This window comes from Calliphora vicina, chromosome 5 (assembly GCF_958450345.1).
Source record: "Calliphora vicina chromosome 5, idCalVici1.1, whole genome shotgun sequence".
Taxonomy (NCBI): Eukaryota; Metazoa; Arthropoda; class Insecta; order Diptera; family Calliphoridae; genus Calliphora; species Calliphora vicina.
In genome coordinates, this window is record NC_088784.1 from 59,679,727 (window position 1) to 59,702,085 (window position 22,359).

Below are 22,359 nucleotides of genomic sequence, written 5' to 3' on the forward strand. Positions count from 1 at the left end.
TTTTCAATACTCTCTTTTAACTTTTCATTACTTGTCAATGTTTATTTAAAGAATATTTACAGCCACACTAATGTCAATAATAAAAAACAAATGATTATTTGATCGATTTTATGATATTGTACATATTTATGTATGTAAAAGTTCGTGCGAACAAGTATTTTTAAAGTCCACAAGTTAAATGTGGTGCAAGATTTCATATTTCCAATGGACACTCTACAGATATCAGTATGAGTAACAACTATATAAATATAATCGGACATATTAATATTATTATTATATAAGTTCGACTCTAAGCAACACCATCGGCATCGACAGCTAACCACGTCTATTACCGCTAATAGTTTCGCGCTAAGCTGCATTTAATGCAGCTCCAAGTTGTTTTGTATTTGTATGTTTGCTGGATAAAAATCAACTACAGCAAGCAGCAAGCTTTCGAAACCCTTTCGCTACTCTAATTTCACATTCCAACCGATACTCTATTGGAAAAACTATTTTTCATTTTGCAAAACATTTTCATAGACAACGGTTTGTTCGCTGGCTGGTTGGCATTCAGTTGGTGTTTGTGCTTGAAGTTGGCAACAACCGTTAATGTGTTGCAATCGGAAATGTGGTACGGAATAAATCGCGTTGCACGAGTAGTAGCTGTGGTGGCACTAAGCATTTTATGCGTTTTTGTAATAAATGCTTCAGCAGTGACGATGTCACCGCCGCCACCAGACTTGCAACATGACAAAGAAAGTGTTTTACGAACGGAGGCGATGGCCGGGGTTCAACAACTGGTTGAGCATAATTTCCTAGTTGGCATAGCCAGTTTGGGAGCTTTTCATGAAAATCGTACTAAATGTGGCCAAGAACTTGAAATAATGTTGAATGCAATGGCAAAACATGAAGTTTGGGGATTAAAAGGTGTGTGTGAGGCTGAGTGTTGTTTTGTATGAATTTCGTTTTTATTTTTTGTGTTTCGCTTGAATAAGAAATGTCTTACATTCATATTTTCATGATCAAGTGTAAACAAACAGATTTATACTGTTTCTTACATGAATTAGGGACATTCACTTGAAATATTTCTTAAAATTCATACAAAATTTGTGAAAAATTTAATATTAAAACAAAATATAATATAAAATTTATATTACACAAAAATGCAGCATATAATGAAAACTCATATAAAAGTGTATGTTTAAACAAAAATACTAAAAAAGGAAAAACTACTACGTAAATATTTTGTAAAAATTTATTTTAAAATTTAAATTAAATGTGCAACATACAAGGTAAAGGTAAAAAAAAGTTCACTTGACAATTATTCACACAGCACTCTCTTCAATTGACTACAGCAAAATGTTTTAGTGTACTACTGTGTCACCGTTGAGAATCCAGTTTAATTTAAAGCAAAATAGAATTTTAGAAATATTTTGTTTAGATTTTATGTCGCATGTTTTATAATACACATGAATAAGAAAGTACATCTAAATTTTTGTAAACTTTTATGCAAAAGTTGTTATTCATTTTAATAAATATATCTTAGTTTATTTTGCAGTATTTTTCAAATAAAATCCAACGCTTAATTAACTGACTCTTAAGCTGATGCTATTCATACATTCTTAGCTTTTCGGTATTTCAAGTTAATACTTATTGTAAATTTTTCAAAAGAAAGATTCAATAAAGGAAAAAAAAATTTAAAAAAATATTTGTTTGTTTGTACCGTATAGGAGGCTAAACCACTAGACCGATCTTCTTTACTGTATATTCCTCTATATTTGGAAGAAACGATGCTTTATATTTTTATACCCTCCACCACCATAAGTGTTGAATGAGGGTATATATAAGTTTGTCATTCCGTGTGTAACACTGAGAAATATTTATCTGAGACCCAACAAAGTATATAAATATTATTGATCCTTATGAAATTCTAAGTCGATTAAGCCATGTCCGTCCGTCTGTCTTGTCTATGTAAAACACGCTCACGTCCAAAATAGGCAAACAAAATTGGTAGACTTGCAAAAACAAATGTTTATTGTTCTCTTAAGCAGTTTGGTATTGAAAATCAGCAAAATCGGTTCAGTGGAACCAGAGTTATGAATCAAAATGTGAGACAACCTAAAAAAAACATGATAATTTTAACATAGTTTTTGTTATTTGTGCAAATATATTGCATGTAATACCATAAAATTGTACACACTCTATTCGTATGTTAAAAGGACTAACTCTGGCGAAAATTATAAGAATCGGTGCATGATTTCTCCTAGCCCCCATACAAATTTCTTCCCGAAATATGGTTATATGGTCTGTAAATGCCTACAAAATTGCAGTATCCACACAGAATTCAGGAAAAATAAGTATCGTGCTTAAAAAAATCGCAACACCAATTTTTTTGTGGATCGGCCCATATTTGACCATAGCCCACATACAAAATTCATTTCCGAAAATCACTTAAATAAGCATAAATGTCTTATAAATATCGCTATTAAGTTGAAATTCGTCATAAATAGTCCCCATATATACCAAAATCGCTGCACCTAATTCTATGAAGATCGGCCGATCATTGGTTATAGCTCCCATATAAGGACCACTTCCGAAAAACACATTAAACTACATAAAATATCAATATCAAAACAAACTTTTATACGGATACATAATTTATATTTAGAAATCATACTACAGAATTTTGTGAATATCAGTCCATATTTGACCATAGCTCCTATATAAGGCCCACTTCCGAAAATCAGTTAAGTACTCATAAATCTCTCATAAGTATCTTTATCATGCTAAAATTCGACAAAAATAATACTCATATACATAGAAATCACTGTACCAAATTTTATGCAGATTGGCCGATAATTGGTCATAGCTCCCCTATAAGGCCCATTTCCGAAAAAATTATTAACCTTAAAAAATATTTGAAGCATGTCGATGATATCAAAATGAAATTACGCACAGATCAGTAATTTGTATCCAGTAATCATACTTCTGGATTTTGTGAATATCGGTCCATATTTAACCATAGCTCCCATATAAGGTCCACTGCCGAAAATCACTAAAATCCTCATAAATTTCTTATCAGGTTTAAATTCGAAACAAATTTATTCAATATATGTATACAAAAATCGATGTACCAAATTTTATGATGATAGGCTCATAATTGGTCATAGCCTCCATATAAGAACCACTTCAGGAAAACCCATTAACCTGCACAAATATCCAAAAAAAAATTTTACTGAAACTAAATTTTACACCGATCAGTTATTTGTATCCAAGAATCGTACTGCAAGATTTTTTAAATATTGGTCCATATAAGGTCCACTCTTCTTAATAGCGTTGTTTATATGAAATTCTACAAAAATAGCCCTCAAATAGTTAGGATCATAATAGGTCATAGCTTACATATATTGAACCAAAATAGTAGAGTAAGTTCGGGTAATGTGTATACCTATTTTTTATTTGACTATAATTTTTAAAATCTTAATTCGATTAGAACAGTTATCAGCTGGTGTTCTACTACAAGTGTTAGGTTTACATCCATGAAAGAAAAAAAGTCGTTTAAGTTCAAGTTTTAGAGAAATTTGGAAAAAAAAAAAGAGAAAAAGCCCATAAACAAGCCATTGAAAAAATTGGCGGGTAATGTGGTATACCATGTTCTGTTAATATTGTATACTAAACCACAGAACCGATGCATAGTATTTTAATTTGTAAATGAGTTGCGGTTTATTTAAATCAGCTTCCATGGTTGCGGTTACAGTTGGCGGCTGACCAAGCTTACCAGAAGCTCCTCAATACATTATTCTCTTCGTAGGAGACATTGAATGACTGATGCGAAAAAAATGTCCATTTGTTGTTTCTAATAGTTCAGATAGCGTTCTTCAAATCTTCCGCTGCCCATTTTCATACTTCACATTTCTTTGGCATATTATTTGCTTGAAATTCTTTAGCTATACCACATTAGCCGACCACGTGGTTTATTGAAATTATTATAAAACAAGTAAGAAAGTATGATCGGTCAAGCCTGACCATATGATAAATATATTTCAATAATTTATATTTTTGAGTGATTTTCGGAAGTGGGCCTTATATGGGGGCTATGACCAATTATGGACCGATCACCATGAAATCAGGTCGTGTGTTTTGTGTCTATATTAAAGTTAACTATGTTGAATTTTGTGTGTATACATTTTTAAGCGATTTATGCACATTAAAGTGATTTTCGGAAGCGGGGGTATATGGGAGCTATGACTAATTATGGACCGATCGTAACAAAATTTGGTGACATGAGTTTTGTGTATATAAAACTTATTTGGCGCTGAATTTGTGGAGACACATATATAAATTAAACATTTATGACCGATAAAGACCAATTTCGGGAGGACATTTGTATGGGGGCTAGGTGAAATAATGGACTGATTTTTTGGTCCTTGAGCCAAAAAAGGTTTACATGGACAGTCAGCCAGCCGACCAGACGGACGGACGGACATCGTTTAATCGATCGAGTCGACTCAGAAAGTGATTCTAAGTCGATCGGTATACTTTTAGGTGAGTGTTATACTAATATTTTTGGGCGTTACAAACATCTGCACAAACGCATTATACCCTCCCCACTATGGTGGTGTAGGGTATAATTAAACATATACACTACATTGTTACATATGTTCATCAAATATTCCCATTTGACTTCAAAATTAAATTAATGAAGTTTAAAACACGTGATTTTAGAAAAAAAAGTAATTTTTAACAGATCACAAAAAAAGTCTACCACATAGTGTTGATTTTTTTACAACTGACTAATTCCATGTCCTGCAAAAATGAAGTCCACTCATCCAATGTTAATTTTCTGAGACCATAAAACTCTTAAGCTTGGTAGCGCTACTCCTATGCTCTTAGTTTTAGAGAAAAGCAGCTATACCACATTACCCGCCTATACCACATTACCCGAACTTACTCTACACAGATCAGTAATAATCTGATTTCCTTTTCATAATTGGAAAAGAAATAAATAAAAAATTTAAAATTTTTCTTGGTTTTCGAAAAATTCACCATATTGAACAGAAAATGCATCATTCGTTAATTCTGTTATCCTTTGTAGATTTCATATCCTTGAATTTATTAGTATTAACAGTAAATTACTGTATTGTAACAGTATTATAGTTTTTAGCAATTTTTAATAATTATTTTTTTTTTCAAAATTTTAAAAATTAAGTAAATTTCCGTAGAGTTGCATTTGTTTTTGCTTGCACAATTTTACCACTGTTTTTTTTAAAAATTTTATAATTATCCTTACGTAAAAAAATATTGGACAAAATGTCATACAATAATTGCCTATGTTCAATAAGAATATAAAAACAGCAGATGTCGACATTTGGATACCTTTTAGAGCAAATGCTGTTGAAAATCATATTGAATAGCGTTGCATTTTTTATGCTCGCTACTCTATTTCATTCAGTTGCTTGATGTTGTTGCGAATATTTTATTTTTTGCCTATACATGTTTTATTTGGAACTTCGTTTTCTATATGTATTTTAAAATTTTTAATGCCATTTTAAAAACCAAAAATTTCGAAATTTTTCTAAAAAAATTTATATTTCTAAAACGACTGCACTATAGTTCACTTTTTCCGTGAGAAATTCAAATTTCGAAGTTGTCATTATTCATTATTTTTTGTTGTCAACCTGTTACTAAAACTCTAATGCAATCAAATTCGCAATTGGTTTGGTAAAATACAAAATACGCCTTCAAAGTCAAAGTTTCGATACATTTTTAAAAGTTTGTGAATAGTATCAATATAATATTGTAACTTTTAACCGTTAATTGTGGAAAGTGTGTGAATAATTCAAATAATGTTTTAAATGGAAAACAACGAGGCGTTTTTCTTTCCTAAATATTTGGAAACTATTTCCCTTTATATAAAAAATTACAATTTTTAAACATAACCTTAAAGTAATTTCTTTTGATTACTTGAAATAAAAAGAAATAAATATATTTAAATGTTGTGAATTCATTTCACTTTATTTCATACTGAGCATTTTTGCACTTTTGGGTAATTTAATTTTTTCTAGGTTACTGTGCTATAAAAAATTAACTTTTTGAAATTTGGCTAAAAGGAAGCCCAAAAGACTCAAAGTATGATGCTATTATTAAATATATTGTGAAGAAAATTAGTGGTCCTGTTATTCCTAAGGGTTGTAAGAAATTGTTGGATGAAAAAGTCCGCCTTTTTGTCTACAATTACTTAAAAGTAAAATGTCAAAAATGCGGAAGAAAGGAAGATAATTTTCGAAATGAAAACACTATATGGCTTAATGGTGATATATGCTTTCAGATTTGTATCTTTGGTTACCAATGACATCCACAGTACACAAGGTATTAATACATTCGAAGCAGATGATAGAAAACACAGACAGCCGAGGTGTCCTACTATGGGGACCGCTGGCCGCACCCCTGGTGAGCCCATGCGGTACAACACTTCTTCATTGCGCATGTCAAATTTCATTCAAATCGGACTAAGGATTTAGAAATTACAGATTTATTTCCCCCTTTTATTTTCTATATCACTGTGCGAAGATTTATCTGATACTTCAATTAACATTTTGAATCAAATGTGTTTACAAAATGAATTACCTATTCAACAAATTTGACTGTAAACTAATATGAAATAAATTTTTTCTAATCAAAAGCAATGAATGTACTTTATTTTACTCCTGATGGGTTAATGGTCCACAAAGGGTTAATTTTTTCTTAAATTTGTTGAAAATATAAGTATTTCTACATATGGTCCAAATTTGGTAACAAACAGTACTTTAATAGTTATTAATTTCGCACGGAAAAAGTGATACTTTGACCTATAGAGGACTGCCTTGGACTGCCTTACTTAAATATAATTTTATTGCGGAATTTAGGTTTTTTCAGTTTAATCAAGAAACTAAACCGTTTTTTGAGTTACGCGGATGTATATTGTGCAACCTCCTCCATAACGGTATATCTCGAAAATACGAGCAAACCTAAAAAGCGGTTAGCACCACTGAATTCTGCGTAGCCGAATTAGTTTAACCCACATTGTGCCCTTTTTGACAGAAAAAAAGTGTCAATTTCGTGCACAGTGTTACCATTCAATACGTAAAAAGTTCTGTATAAATATTGTATATATAAATCATATTGGAAATTTTCTTATTCGAATTACTGACAAAAGTATCATAATAAATCACCATATTTCTAAAGGATTGCTTATTAGAATTTTAAAAAATAAAGCATTTCCAATAAAATACGAATAAGAAAAAACACACTAACATTGTGGATGTAGTTAGAAATTGGTCACATGTGAAATTTTTAACGCATTGTATTTTGTTGCTTATAAAAATATATTATTTTAACTATTTTTTACATAACTCAATACAATTTATCCCTTAATCCTCCATTGTCATTTAAGTTTCCATGAAATTTAATTTTTATCAAAAATCCGAAATATTCAAAAATATAAATTTTTTCTGATTTTGTTTTACTTTATAATTTTAAAGTTTAAAAAAATGGTATTAATCGGAAATATATATATCTTTTGCAATAATTACAAAAATGTAAAAGAAAAACAATGCAAATACATATTAGGGTATTCAATCGATTAACCGTTAATCGGTTAACCGATTAATTTTTAACGGTTAACTGTTCGAATAATTTAAAATTGCCGAAATTCCCTTTTTATTGCACTTTTAAAAATTTGTTTTGTATTTACTTTTGTCTTTCAATTCAAATACAAATTTCATATTAAAATTAGATATTTTTTGAACATCCAATAAACATGATTAGTGAGTATGTATGTATAACAACTGACATATTTAATTTACATGTCTTTGAAACTTTGTTTGTATTTACATTTTTTGAAATGAGTCTTTTAACATAACTAAACGAAACTATTAAATTAATCAAAATCTAAAACAATCCAAAAAGGAATATTCTTTATCATGCTTTTGATTTCTGAAACATATACAATCAGCGAGAGAGTTTTTTTCCAAGAAAAGTTTTATTAAATCTAAACGATTTTAAATGGCAACCGAGCCGGAAGAATTCCTGATATATTGATGTATCAATCATGTTTGTAAGTTATTTGGGGGCTACGGAAAGTTGATTTCAACATACAGCCGAATAGACGGGCAGACGGACATGGCGATATCGACTTCGCTATCTATAACGATCCAAAATATATATACTTTGTGGGGTCGCAAATGAAAAATGTAGAAATTACAAACGGAATGACAAACTTATATATACCCTTGCTACTCGTGGTGAAGGGTATAAAAATAAAAATCAAAGTCTGACAAATATATCTGACAAAAAAAATAAAAATCAAAAAATAACAATTATTTCTGTCAAAAAAAATAAAAATCAAAAATAACAATTATTCCTGACAAAAAAAAAATAAAACTCAAAGTCTGACAAATATTCCTGACAAAAAAAAAAATAAAAATAAAAAATAAGAATTATTTCTGACAAAAAAAATAAAACTCAGAAAATAACAATTATGTTGTGATTTTTATTATAAATGTCATAATTGTTACGGTCCCTGGTTAATATCTTTCTAATCAGTATTTATCCTAAATTTTTACTTATCAAATATACACTCTCACACCAAAAATAATTGACTTTTTTGAAAACTGATAAAACTAAATGAAAGATTATAGAATAGTGCATATTTTGTATTACTCAGTTCACAAAACACGGATTTTGAGTTATGACGTTGTTGCAGCAAATAGGCGATATGTGTACAAAAATGATCTCAAATACCTTATTTGCCGTTTTTTATGTTTTTGTACACAAAATTCGTTGTTGTATTTTCAATTTAAAATTAAAATAGAAATTATTCGGTTAATCGAATAATTTTAAATTAACCGATTATTAACCGAATAAATCTAAACCTCGATTAATTATTTGCTCGATTAACCGATTAAACCAGAAACCCGATTAATTGAATACCCTAATACATATTCAAATGGAAATAGCTTACTATTATGTATTTGGAATTTCAATTTCTCTTAAAATGTAACCACAAACATTCTTTACCTCTTTTTGAATAAACTACATTCAGTTAATGCATTTTTATTAGCGTTAAAAAATTATACTTTTTTATGTGTAACATATTTAAATATGTTCCTTAAATTTAAAATTGTTTAAAATACAATTTTGAAAAATAATAAATATTAATCCTATATGATATTTTTATTTCATTTCTATAGTTTTGGACTCATTTGGTTCAGCTCCCAAAACATTTACCTGGGGAAATTATTTCTGGTTTGGTACACCTGATTTATGCAATGATCTTAATCAGCCTTTCACCATTAGCTTATCACATTCACGTCCTCCAATTTTCAATGCCACCAGTCCGTTTCCCGTGCAATTCATTGTTGTGTATTTAAATTTTACCACACCATATTATATAGACATAAAATTACCATACGAGGTGAATTATAATTCTATTTTAAAAATTTCAATAAACTAATTAAATTGTTTCAATTTCAGAATCTTATTCATTTGGGTTTGTGTTTGCCAAAAAGTTGCAGCATCTCAAAAATAAGTTCCTATACCGATTTCTACTTTCAACATCAATATTTTCAAATGCAACGGAATTTTAAGTTAAAAATGAAAGCTTTAGATGTAAAAGCTCCCCATTTCAGTTGGAAATATTTAACTGAAACTGGAAGTGTTTTAATTTTGTGAGTATTTTTTATAATGTGTATGCACAGTGGAATATTTGACCTTTTTAAATATAATAGGACATATATAAATATAAGTCATAATATCCTATGTACATTAGGGTGGCCCTTAATAAATGAAAGTTGAATTTATGTCAGTCTCACCCCCCAATTTGGTGTACATTGGTGAAAAAATCATACTGAAAAATTTTTAGGTAAATCGGTTGGGGCAAGCCCTCTGAAGTTTTGAGATGCATTTACAAGGGAAAAAATTTAATTTTTTTTCAGTTTTTGTTAAAATTTTGCCATTAAAAAATTACTTTTGCAATTTAATTTAAAAGAATAGAAATGTGTACGTAATTGTCGTTCTACTGGGACATAAAAAACAGAAATTGGTCGAAAAATTTTAAAGTTCTTAAAAATTCCCCAGGCCATTGGAACATGAAATGTAGGAACAAAATTAACATATTTTGATAAATTTTAAAATAAAAGCCTATTTTTACTTAAAATATATCAGTATTTAATTATATATGAGTTTTGTGTTCGTAGGATACCGTTAACCTATTCGCAGGTATGACCAAAAAGATTTAATTTTTTTAATGGCAGTTTCAAAACTCCAATTTTTTAAAATTTTGTTAAACAATTTCAGAATTTTTTGATCATCTCATTGGAATTTATTGAGAATATAATAGGGAATACAAATATGACAATATCTACTATAGTTTTTCCGTTCCTTAGAGAAATTTTCATAATTTTATTCCCCATTATATTCTCAATAAATCCCAATGAGATGATCAAGAAATCTGTTAAACAAAATTTTTAAAAATGTGAAAATGGAGTTTTGGAACTGCCGTTAAATTTTTTTATTATTTTTTTGGTCATACCTTCGAATAGATTAACGGTATCCTAAGAAGACAGAAACTCATATACTAGTAAATGTGGAAATATTTTATGTAAAAGTGAGCTTCTATTTTAATATTTCTCAAAATATGTAAATTTTGTTCCTACATTTCTTCTTCTATTGGCCTGAGACACGTTAATGGCCAGGGGAATTTTTAATAACTTTAAAATAGTTTGACCAAATGTCTCATTAGAACGACAATTACGTACACATTTCTATTCTTTTAAATTAAATTGCAAAAGTAATTTTTTAATTGCAAAATTTTTACAAAAACTGATAAAATTGCATTTTTCCCCCTTGTAAATGCATCTCAAAACTTCAAAGGGCTTGCGGCAGGCACGTCTTAACCTCTACCGATTTACCTAACATTTTTCAGGATGATTTTTTTTTAAATATTCACCAAACTGGGTTGTGAGACTGGCAAAAATCCAACGTTCGTTTATTAAGGGCCAACTAGAGATGTTAATCGGGACTGGTTTTTGAAAATCCCGGGGTTCGGGATTTGATAAAGAATCTAAAATCCCGAAAATTAAAACAAAGAAACGTACATAATTATGTCTTTACAATTGAATATAATTTATTTATTTAGCAATTAATTTTTTTAGGCACTAAAAAGCATAGAATACTTGCATAAGTACATTATATAAGAAGAAATAACAATAAAGTATGTACATTAGAGTTAATTTCAAAAATTTGATTTGCGGGTATCATAATTTTTCTGAAGGTTTTTGCGTAAATAAAAATAATGGCGTCCTTTTTTTGTGTGCACCTAAAGACACACATTTTGAGCACATTTTCTGCAAAGCAAAAACTGTTGAATATATAGCAAATATGATTTCAACAGTCGATTCTGCATCAAAAATTAATACAACTGATGTTTTTTGAATCCTTAAAAATATTTACAAAAACCCACACATCTTATAAAAAAAATTAGTTTTTTTAAACATGCACGATGAAAAGGCATTTTAAGCTCAAAATCTGCGTCTTAATTTTTGACGGTTAACTGTTCGAATAATTTGAAATTGCCGATTTTCAAATAACAAATAAACCGATTAATTTGTGTCGATTAACCGATTAACCGAAATTCTTTTTTTTTGTATTTATTTTTCCGTTTCAATTCAAATACAAATTTCAAATTAAAATTAGATATTTTTGAACATCCAATAAACATGATTAGTGAGTATGTATAATAATTGACATATTTAATTTACATCTATTTGAAACTTTGTATTTCCATGTATAGACGAAACTTTTTTTGAAATGATTGTTTTATCATAACTAAACGAAACTATTAAATTAATCAAAATCTAAAACAATCAAAAAGGAATTTTCTTTATTATGCTTTTGATTTCTCCAACATAAACAATCAGCGAGAGAGTTTTTTTCCAAGAAAACTTTTATTAAATCTAAAGAAAAAATCGTTTAAATTATATTCTTTTTATAAAAGATTTTTTCAGAAGATCTCACAAAAACCCTAAACAACTCACACATCGCTCATTTGCTGCAACAACGTCATAATTCAAAAAAAGTCGTTTCGAGAAAAATATCTTTGAATATTTTAGGACATTTTACTATTTCTTAAATAAATTTTCAACAAATCATGTGATTTCAGAAATATAAATTGTAGATGTTAATATCTTTCTAATCTGTATTTAACCCAAATTTTTACTTATCAAATATACGAGAAAACATGAATTTTAATTTTGATGTTTACAACAAAAAACACTCTCACACAAAAAAAATTCACTTTTTTGAAAACAGATGAAACTATATGAAAGATTATAGAACAGCGCATATTTTGTATTACTCAGTTCATAAAACACGGATTTTGAGTTATGACGTTGTTGCAGCAAATAGGCGATTGTTTACAAAAATGATCTCAAATACCTTATTTGCTGTTTTTTATGTTTTTGTACACAAAATTCGTTGTTGTATTTTCAATTTAAAATGAAAATAGAAATTATAATAATTTTAAATTAACCGATTATTAACCGAATAAATCTAAACCTCGATTAATTATTTGCTCGATTAACCGATTAAATCAGAAACCCGATTAATTGAATACCCTACTATTTACTATTGACAAGTTTAATGTTACAATAAATGTTCGTTTTTCGTCACGTTGAGTTTTTTCCAAAAAATAATTATCTTTTAACCAAAGGTAACATGTTACCACTGTGCTGTTTAAAAACCCCTTGTTGATTGGCGACACTATTTATTAAAAGCTTTTACTAATTTTTTCCAGTATGGTACTCATAACAACCACTCTGTTGGGAATATTCGCCGAAGTTGTTTACAATTCGAAAAATAAATTAAAGCTCCAGCATACGTCGCACATTAAAAGCCACCTCAATCCCAATTCACCAACAAATGGTGTACCCACCACAAACAGTATCATCGACCACGAAGTACCACATCGATATGAGTTGAGACAAAGCTCTTTATGTGAAGAGCTTTTGATGTGCTTTCGTTTCTCTCTCAACTACAAGACCGTTATGAGTTTGGAGAATTCAAATACGAATTCGAGATTTTTAACTGTCATGGCGGGTCTGCGCACCATAGTCTGTTTGTGGATAACGGTATTTCATGTCTACTACTATTCCCTATTTGCCATTTCGAATACACCATTCATCTTTGCCAGACTGGAGGCATTTACTTTGCAACCAATTCTACAGGCCTGTTTCTATGTGGATATTTTCTTTATAATGAGGTTTTACAGCAAAAAAAAGCTATAAACAATAAAATGGACTTGATTTTACAAAAGGAAAATAATCATAACATTTACTTTCTAGTTCTTTTCTTTTAGTTAATAATTTCTTATCGAATGCCAAATTGTTACAACAAATACGTGGGCTGTCATGGTGGGGAAATTTAAAACTTTTTATACGTTCTTTGTTGCAACGTTACATGCGGTAAGTTGTGTGAGAATTTGATTTAAAAATTAAATAAATAAAACATACATACATGTAGATATTTAGTTACGTAATTAATTGCTTTGTTTCTTTATTACAGTTTAACTCCTGTAATGATTATTACAATGCTATTGAGTACAATGATTTTGGATTTCCTTAATATGTATTCACCCTTTCGTTTAAGCGAAAATAGCGGTTTCTATTGCAAGTCGTAAGTAGTATTCATTCATCGTTTCTATGTATTTATCCAGTTATACGAGTGGCATGTAAATTACATGTAATCAATGTAATTGAATCTTTTGTTGCATTTAAATATCTAATTTTTCATGTAATCTACGATGTATGTAAAACATTTTTGTGATAAATTAAAGAACAATAAGCAATATTCTCTTAATATATTCATGACGGTTTAATAATGACAAATTTATTTTATTAATATTGATTTTGATTACATCTTAATGAATTAAAAGAGCTCATATTAACAGTATTCGATTAAACAATGGATTTTAGAATAGGTCTACGATCAAAATTATTGGATAAAATTTAAGATATTATTAATATTTCAGAAAATTTCGTTTAAAAAATAATTTATATAAATGGTAAACAAAATGAAGAAGAACCAAAGTTGGCTACCGATTCGAAACGGTAAAAAGATAACGGTAACGCTAATTTGAATTATTTCGGTAATGTTATTTTGCGTTTTTTTGTTATTTATCTGATGTTTCTTCGGTTAAGGTAATTTCGATCTGACTTAAATGGTTAAGTTAAGTTCACACAAATTACAAATAAGGTGACAAAACATTTATTTTGCTATACATATATCCCACTCGCATCCCACTAGATCTTAAAGGAATAGACCCAAGCTTTCTTTTGAGCAAAAAAAAAAAATTTTAAAAAAGGCACCATTTTGGAAAAAAAAATTAGATTTTGCAAAAAAAACAATAATAAATTCAAAGTATTTAAAAGAGTACTAAAAATAAAATTGCAGTAAATATATATTTTTATCATAAAAAAATAGCTTAAAATATAGGGAATTTAAACAAATTTACAATAAAAATGTTTACTTGTATCAACCAGATCAGTTGCGACTAACGGAGGGTTAAACGATATTTATTTTCCGACCCTATAAAGTATATATAAAGTATATATATTCTAGATCCTTATAGATGTCTGAGTCGATTAAGCCATGTCCGTCTGTTGAAATCAACTTTTCGAAGCCCCCAAATAACTTACATACACGATTCATACATCAATATCTCTGGAATTCTAACGGCTCGGTTGCTATTTAAAATAATAAAGACCGGGACAACTTCGATTTTTTACCTATTTTTTATATATATCTGGATTACTAAGTCATTAATATAGACAATATGGTTATCTAATGATAGATATTTCAACGACGTATATAATACCATAGTAAGTTGGACCTACAAAGGGTCAAAATCGTGAAAAAAAATTTAACACGAATTTTTTTTCACAATAAGTTTTTTTTTAATATTAAAAAAAAATTGAAAAAACAAAAAAAAAATTTTAAAATTTAAAAAATTAAAAAAAATAATTTTAAAAAACAATTAAAAATTTTTTTTCCACAAAATTAAAAAAAAATAAATTTTGTTTACCTAAAAATATTTAGAATTTTTAATTTGAAGTATAATTTGGTGAAGGGTATATAAGATTCGGCACAGCCGAATATAGCTCTCTTACTTGTTTTTTTTAATTTTGCTCGATCTTTTTATGATTTTTTTTAGATATTGTGGGTCTACGGACCAAATTAATTTTTAAAATATCAGCTATATTGGCGATAAAATTCTAAATGTTATAACCAGGGAAACCAAAATATGCAAATGCATGTTTTTTCTGGTGAGTCGAATGAGCACATGGATAAGATATTTACACGTTTCATAACTATTTAAGAATTTTGGCATCGATTTGTTAGTGCATATTTTTGCATATTTTACCCTTAAATTCATATTTTTGCATATATTTGTTTTAAGAGCATATTTATGTCATATTTTTGAGTTTTTAGAGCATATTTTACTGTTTAATAGCATATTTTGACTTTATCAAAAACAAGTTTGGTCTTACTTATTTTTCGCTGTTGTGTTACAGGTTTTTACCTCCTTTGTTTAAAATTCAAAATTTAAAAATAGATGGCTTTTCACCAAAAAAAAAAATTTAAAAAACAAAATTTTTTTTTTTAAATTTAAAAAAAAAATAAAAAAAACAGTTCGAAATTTTTTTTTCCAAAAATTAAAAAAACTGAAAAAAAATTTTGTTCACCTAAAAAAAAATTTTGTTCACCTAAAAATATTTACATTTTTTATTTTGAAGTATAATTTGGTCAAGGGTATATAAGATTCGGCACAGCCGAATATAGCTCTCTTACTTGTTTTAATAAAAATAAGCACTATTTTAATAATAGCGCCATCTAAATATCAAATTTTAGTTCTAATTCAAACTTAACCGTTCTAAGTGTTAAAGAAATATTGTCTTTTAAATTTAAAATGTTTTCAGATCCAATAGACAACGATTTTTATTTGAAAATTTAAGTAAATTTTTTTTGGTTAAAAATTATGTAAAAGTTTGTTTTTTTAAGCGCATATTTTTTTAATTTTAAGAGCATATTTTAAAGTTTTTACTGCATATTTAAAGCGCTTAAAACGTTTTTTTTAGAGCATATTTTCGGTTTCCCTGGTTATAACAGTTATCTCGTCCATATAAAAAGTTAATCGCATATTTTTTACGTTTTTTCCAAAAAGACCATATATTATTTCATTTGTAGAAAATATTTTTGATCGGGACTATATACAATTTTTATATGATCCGGCAAGAGAACTTAGTGCAAAAGCGTGTAAAGTAAAATTTGGCTCCCTTAAGGGAACATAGTCCGCACCAGGACTATCCAAACTTGGCCAATTTTAAAAAAAATTTGGGTTTGAGTAAAAAAATTCTAAAAAGGCAAAGCACCGATCCTCGAAAAAGTTCCATATTTGTATAACCCTATATGTTTCTTAAATACCTACAAAGTTTTTTTACTATCACACGGTAAATAACGCCATATCAAAAAAACCGTAAAAATATCGATCAAAATTAAAAAAAAATAAATCAATGAGCCTAAATATCTCTTCAATTATTAGAGATAACCTAAACATGTAAGCATATTTTTTATAGAACTTCTCAAGGAATATTTATATTTTAAGTTTCAGCTCATTCGGTACAAAAATGGATTTTTGGATTTGGATTTTAAAAAATTTGCGGGTCTCATATTGGCCCACAATAGCGCAATGAAATCACCTCGAAAACACCTCAGCTCCAATCATGTAATTCGTAACAATATCTCAAATAGTTCATGAGATACCGAATTATTTAAAAAAAGTTTCTAAGCCACTGTGCATCGGCTATTAAAATTTACCCTACTATTATGTGGAGAAAAATTCAGTAAAAGATTTTCTTGTTTTGGGACATTTTATAATGCAAGACTATTTTTCCAAGATTTATAATTCTCTTCTGTTTTACATAATTTGAAAGCAACAATTCCCAACTTTTTTAAACTTTGTTAAACTAATTCTAAAAATATAAGCAGTTTTATTTTATTAAGGTCTGTCTAGGTAGGTTAATTTAGATATTTTCGTTTAAATAAAAAATTCAAGTGTCTCCTTAATACATTTGATTAACTGTCAAGAGGATAAAAGCAAACTGATTTTTTTTTTAATTGGTGGATTTGCTGGTGATGGTGTCTGGATTTTATTTATATACAAACTAAGGGTTCTATGAGGATTAATGCGGGCGGTCTTGGGTATTTGAAGCGGACCACAAAGCTGGTTATTGTATAACGCAAGAATATTCTACGAGATATGACAATGTTCAAATTACGAAGTAGTTTAGAAATTTGAATATAAAATCTCTGAGAAATTTGAATATAAAATCTCTGAATTGATCATATTAACATGATCATTCTGAATATAATCAGTCTATACTTAAGGTACGGGAGTTAGCGGTACCTGCAATTCCCACTTTATTGAACAAACGAAGAGAATATGGCGAATTTAGATGGGACAGCCCAGTAAGATTTAATATATTGCGGACTGAGCTGCTAAATATAAAGTACAATCTCTAATAACTCAATGAAGGTGAATCTGCTTGTAAGTTGCTTCTTGTAAGTCCATCGGTGTGATCCATTTGGTATGATATAATGAAAGGATTGGGATGACTTCCGACTTTGCTCTACAGAATACAGACATTGTAGCATTGGGACTACTCTCCATTTTAAAAACTGGAAACCATTTTGAACTGACCACTCTACTTTCCATGCCGGGCCATTAATACGGTCTGTTAGGATGGGAAAGTTTACATGCTGATGGATATGTGATTTGGTAATGGTGGACAGTTTTTGAGGTACCATGGCTTGATCCTTGGACAAGTTCTCGTTATGTCTGACGTACCTTAACTATATGAGAATGACATTTTATTAATATTTGCTGATGACATTATTTTTATCGCTACCGGGGCCAGATCTCGTGCTATAATGGGTATTTAGATATCTTCATCGTCCACCGTCCACACACCGTCTTGTTCGTGTGTGTTTAGGACGATTGGTTTTAGGAGAATAAACATTGTCATGACGAATTAGAACTAGAACCTGTTCCTATTCCAAACCCGTGGAAAGTTCTGTGTCAGCTCCCTTCCATCCAGTGTATTAATAACTAAATATAACATGCGCCCTTTATTAAATTATTTCGACAGTACTTACATTCGTATAGTTTGTACTGATTTAATTTTTGTTTGTAAATTTCTTTATAGCAACTGGTGGTATAATCTGCTTTACATACACAATTTGCTCAATATGAATGATATTTGTTGCTCATGGACCTGGTATTTAGCATGTGAAATGCAATATTTTATTATATTCACTGGATTGTTGTTTGTGCATGTTAAAAAGCCAATTGCAGCCAAAATAGTATTTGTCACATTAGCACTGGGATTTGTGGTCATCGGTTGGATGTGTAATTTTGGCAGTGGAATAACATTTGAGTAAGTAGTCACAACCAGTTTGCAAATGATGCTATTTGAAAAGCAACAAATTGTTGCAATAATAATATACATACATATATATGTGCTACAATAGTAAGTAGAATAAACTTTAAAATTCTTTGAATAGTTTAGTTTAAGGTTTAGTTTAAAGTAACTTTAAAGTAAAACCAAACTAAAGAGCTCACCATCAAACCATCATCCATCCCACAACCAACAAAACAAGCAAACAAACAAATAAACCATCAATCTGGGGAAACCTTTCTAACCAACATTTCCATTTAACATTTACTTTGACAGAATCGATGTCATCTACAGTACACTCAATCAGTTGTATGTCAAGCCGTGGGTTCGCATACCTCCATATTTGGGTGGTGCAACAATGGGTTGGTTAATGCACACAATGCAACAACGCCAACAGCAACGTCAACAGCAACATCAACCTCAACAACAGCAAAAAGAACAACTGCAACAAACAGAACATCTAGCCGAACAACATGTCAGTGTAACAGCAGAGACTCATCATCATCCACAACACCAGCAGCATCCTCATCATCATAGGGAAAATCAGCATGAACGTAGAGATGAACATGTTCGCACATTTGGTCGTAAAGCATTTTGGCTTTTTTGCATTGTCCTCTATGTGACAACGAATTTTATGAGCTACTGGCGTTCTACGCCCACTTGGGTGGTGGCGACAATTATGTCCATGGGTAAATTGCTTTTCGCACTTTGCATCGGTGGTGTCATCATCATGTGCGCTTGTGGTCGCGGTGGCTGTCTCAATGTGTTGCTGAGTGCGCGACCGTTTTTATTTCTGAATAAATTTTGTTTCAGCATTTATATGCTGGCTCCCGTTGTTGTTGTGGCCATGTTTGGTTTACGCAACGAACCCACCAACTTTACCGAAGTCGGTTCGGGAGCCGATTTCTTCACCGTCATCGTTTTGTCCATAATGTCAGCATTTTTAATGTTGATTTTAATTGAGTTGCCAATGCAAAGAATTGCAAATCGTCTGCTAAAACAAAAGAATTCGTAAATGAGGGAAGAGAAAACATGAAGGGATTTTATCATCTAAATAAGTAAATGGTCGGGAAATTTTTCTAATGCTTGTGTACATTTTTCACACCATGTAGATTTTTAATCTCAAATTTACTAAATTGTATGAACGTTTCTAAAACAACCCGTGTATAAGTATAACATTTGACGTTTTTCTAAAAGTATTTATTCTACATATATACATAAATTTAATCAAATGAAAAGATTTTTATTTAAAACATAGTACATATGTACTTAGTCAGGATTTTTGGGTGACTTTTTAATTAATATTTTCCAAAAAAAATTTTATCTGTAACAAGTTTAATTAACAAAAAAATAAATGAAATAAAAGTTATAAATAGAAAAAAACAGAATTGCAGAAAATTAATATAAAAAATATTTAATTTTACAATTTAATGTTTGTCGATATGAACTATAGAAAATCAATCAATATAAATCGCCAAACCAAGAAGTCATCTTAGATGTTGTACCGAATTCCTTCAATCATTCAATCCTTTATATTTAATATATTTTGTTATTGTTTCACTTAATATGTAATAATTTTATTATTGTTAATTAAATACTAATAAAATTATAAATTAATAAAAAAGTTTTGAAATTAAAAAAAAAACAATTTTATTTAATGCCTTTCAAATCAAGATCTTTAAGCAAAGTTTCGAATTAATTAATTAAATTTGAGATTAATTCATTCAAATCTTAATTCAGAATTAAAATATTTTTATGAATTGATATCTAATCCAAATTTAATGAACACATTTTATCCACATTCAATTAGTTTTTGTTTTGTTTTTAATCATTTTCAAAATTAATTGACTATAATTTTTCAAGACTTTTTGTAAAAAATTTGAATTGATATAAGATATTATTAAAATATTTTTTCATGAATTTGAATTAAATAAAATTTGAATGATGCAATAATGAGTTAATTATGTAAAGAATAGGGATTAATTAATATCGCACAGTGGGGCAGAATCGACGTGGGCGTAGCCAATGAGTATTCGAGTTTAAGTTATTAAAGTGGGACCTACATATGCTCCAGGTGAAAGTGTCAAAGTGAATCCCGCAATTCCTAAAAATTGGAGCGAAAATCCCAAAAATGGTATTTTTTACAAATTTATACTAATAGGAATACATATTACATATTAACTTATTCTTTAAATTTAAAGTTACAGCGAAAATTATATTTTTCCGAAACACCTAACAGGTTAAAATATTTTGTTCCTGTATTTATGATTATTCATTACAAAAATTTAAATTTTCTCTTTTGTGACTTTTTTGAAAAAAAAAATTAAAATTTAAATCAAATTTATACAGAAAAACATAAAATTATTATATGTTCTTAAAGAAAGTTTTTTTTTAATAAAAAAAGAGCTAAGTCACCTTTTCGCCCAAAAAACAGCAAAAATATATATACTATTTTTTGAAATTTAAAATTGAAAATCGTTTAATTTTGCATTGATAATTGATATTGCTCAGAAATCTTTTTTTATTATTAGTAATTTAGTTGTCTAACTATCAACTCCATTCGGTCCAAAAGTACGCCCTTTATTGGCAAAATTTTAAAATTTAAAATGCCTATAACTCGGAAATTATAAGAGATAAATAGCACACGCTAGCATGTTTTTTTAAGACCTAGACCGAGCGCTTTTAAAAAAAAAAATCGTTTAAATCGGATGAAAAAAAAACAAAAAAAGCATATGTAGGTCCCATTTTAATAACTTAAACTCGAATTCTCCTTAGCTACACCCAAGTCAAATTTTATTCCTATCGGATCAGCCGTTTAGAAATTCCAGATTTATATCCAAAAAAAATTAGATTCTGCCCCACTGTCTGTTTATAAGATTTGGTATTGAAACAGGGAAATATCGGTTGATGATATTGTTTGAGCAGTCATAAATATGTTGATTATGCGGGAAATTATACTGTATAGTAAATTGAAAATTAACATTTGTCCCTAGAAAATCACTTGAACATGATGAAATTGTACATAAACAAATTTTATATGAACCTAAATATTTCTAACTACTTTTTTGAGAATCGATCCATAACTGACCCTACACCCCATATAACCCCTATATCAGACAAAATACATACTGAAGGTGGATATACAGATTCGACACAGCCGAATATAGCACTTTTACTTGTCATCAATATATTTTGTTTTTTTTTTCTAAATTAATAAATCTCAATATTATATGAAGCTGTCCCAAAAATTCACCCAAGATTTGAATTTGTCATTTGCGCTTTAAAATGTTGCCAATAACAAGCTTTACAGTTAGTAAAAATATGGCATTATTAGTGACTAAGCACATTTATACCTCGATGTCATTGTTAATCGTTAAAAATACCTCATTTTTGCATCTACAACTTGTCACTGTTCGTAACGGATTTTGGGCTGGAGCTATCATTGGAAATGACTTCTTAGAAAAAGTGGCTGGTCAAGCAGTGACTGTTACTTTATTCAAAATTGTCATGGAAAATTTCGCCATAAACCATTTGTATGATTCAATAAAAATAACAATCTAGAGAAGATGTTGGGACAACCTAAACAATTTTAATGTATCTGCAATAATTTTAGAGTAGCGACCCTATAATTCTGAAAGGACATGTTGAGTAGAACATTTTTGTGGAATAAACTTATAGTCCAGCTGGTCTGAATTTTTTTACATTGGGTCAAATTTTAACTAAGTGAAAAAAATGTTGTAAGTTAATGTCTGAGATAATTATTGTTGTCAGAGTTATATTGTGGGGATAATGTTTGTGGAAGACCTTAACCCTCTATCTCCTCTCCTTA

At 29.1% G+C, this 22,359-nt stretch overlaps 1 protein-coding gene across 1 annotated transcript; it reads left to right on the forward strand.

The window, feature by feature from the left end:
• Positions 1-663: 663 nt before the first annotated feature.
• On the forward strand, positions 664-19,545 carry LOC135961284 (nose resistant to fluoxetine protein 6-like). Its single transcript, XM_065512780.1, has 9 exons — positions 664-906; positions 9,210-9,433; positions 9,493-9,686; positions 12,812-13,276; positions 13,359-13,478; positions 13,579-13,689; positions 18,279-18,509; positions 18,807-18,976; positions 19,100-19,545. Exons 1-9 carry the CDS (start codon positions 699-701, stop codon positions 19,543-19,545), a joined length of 2,169 nt encoding a protein of 722 aa, XP_065368852.1. The 5' UTR covers positions 664-698.
• The last annotated feature ends 2,814 nt before the right edge of the window (positions 19,546-22,359 follow it).

Coding starts and splice junctions, on each gene's coding strand:
- LOC135961284 (XM_065512780.1), top strand. CDS start 699: ATGTCACCGCCGCCACCAGACTTGCAACATGACAAAGAAAGTGTTTTA. Junction 13,479..13,578: donor TTGTTGCAACGTTACATGCG/GTAAGTTGTGTG, acceptor TCTTTATTACAG/TTTAACTCCTGTAATGATTA. Junction 18,977..19,099: donor ACAGCAAAAAGAACAACTGC/AACAAACAGAAC, acceptor GAGATGAACATG/TTCGCACATTTGGTCGTAAA.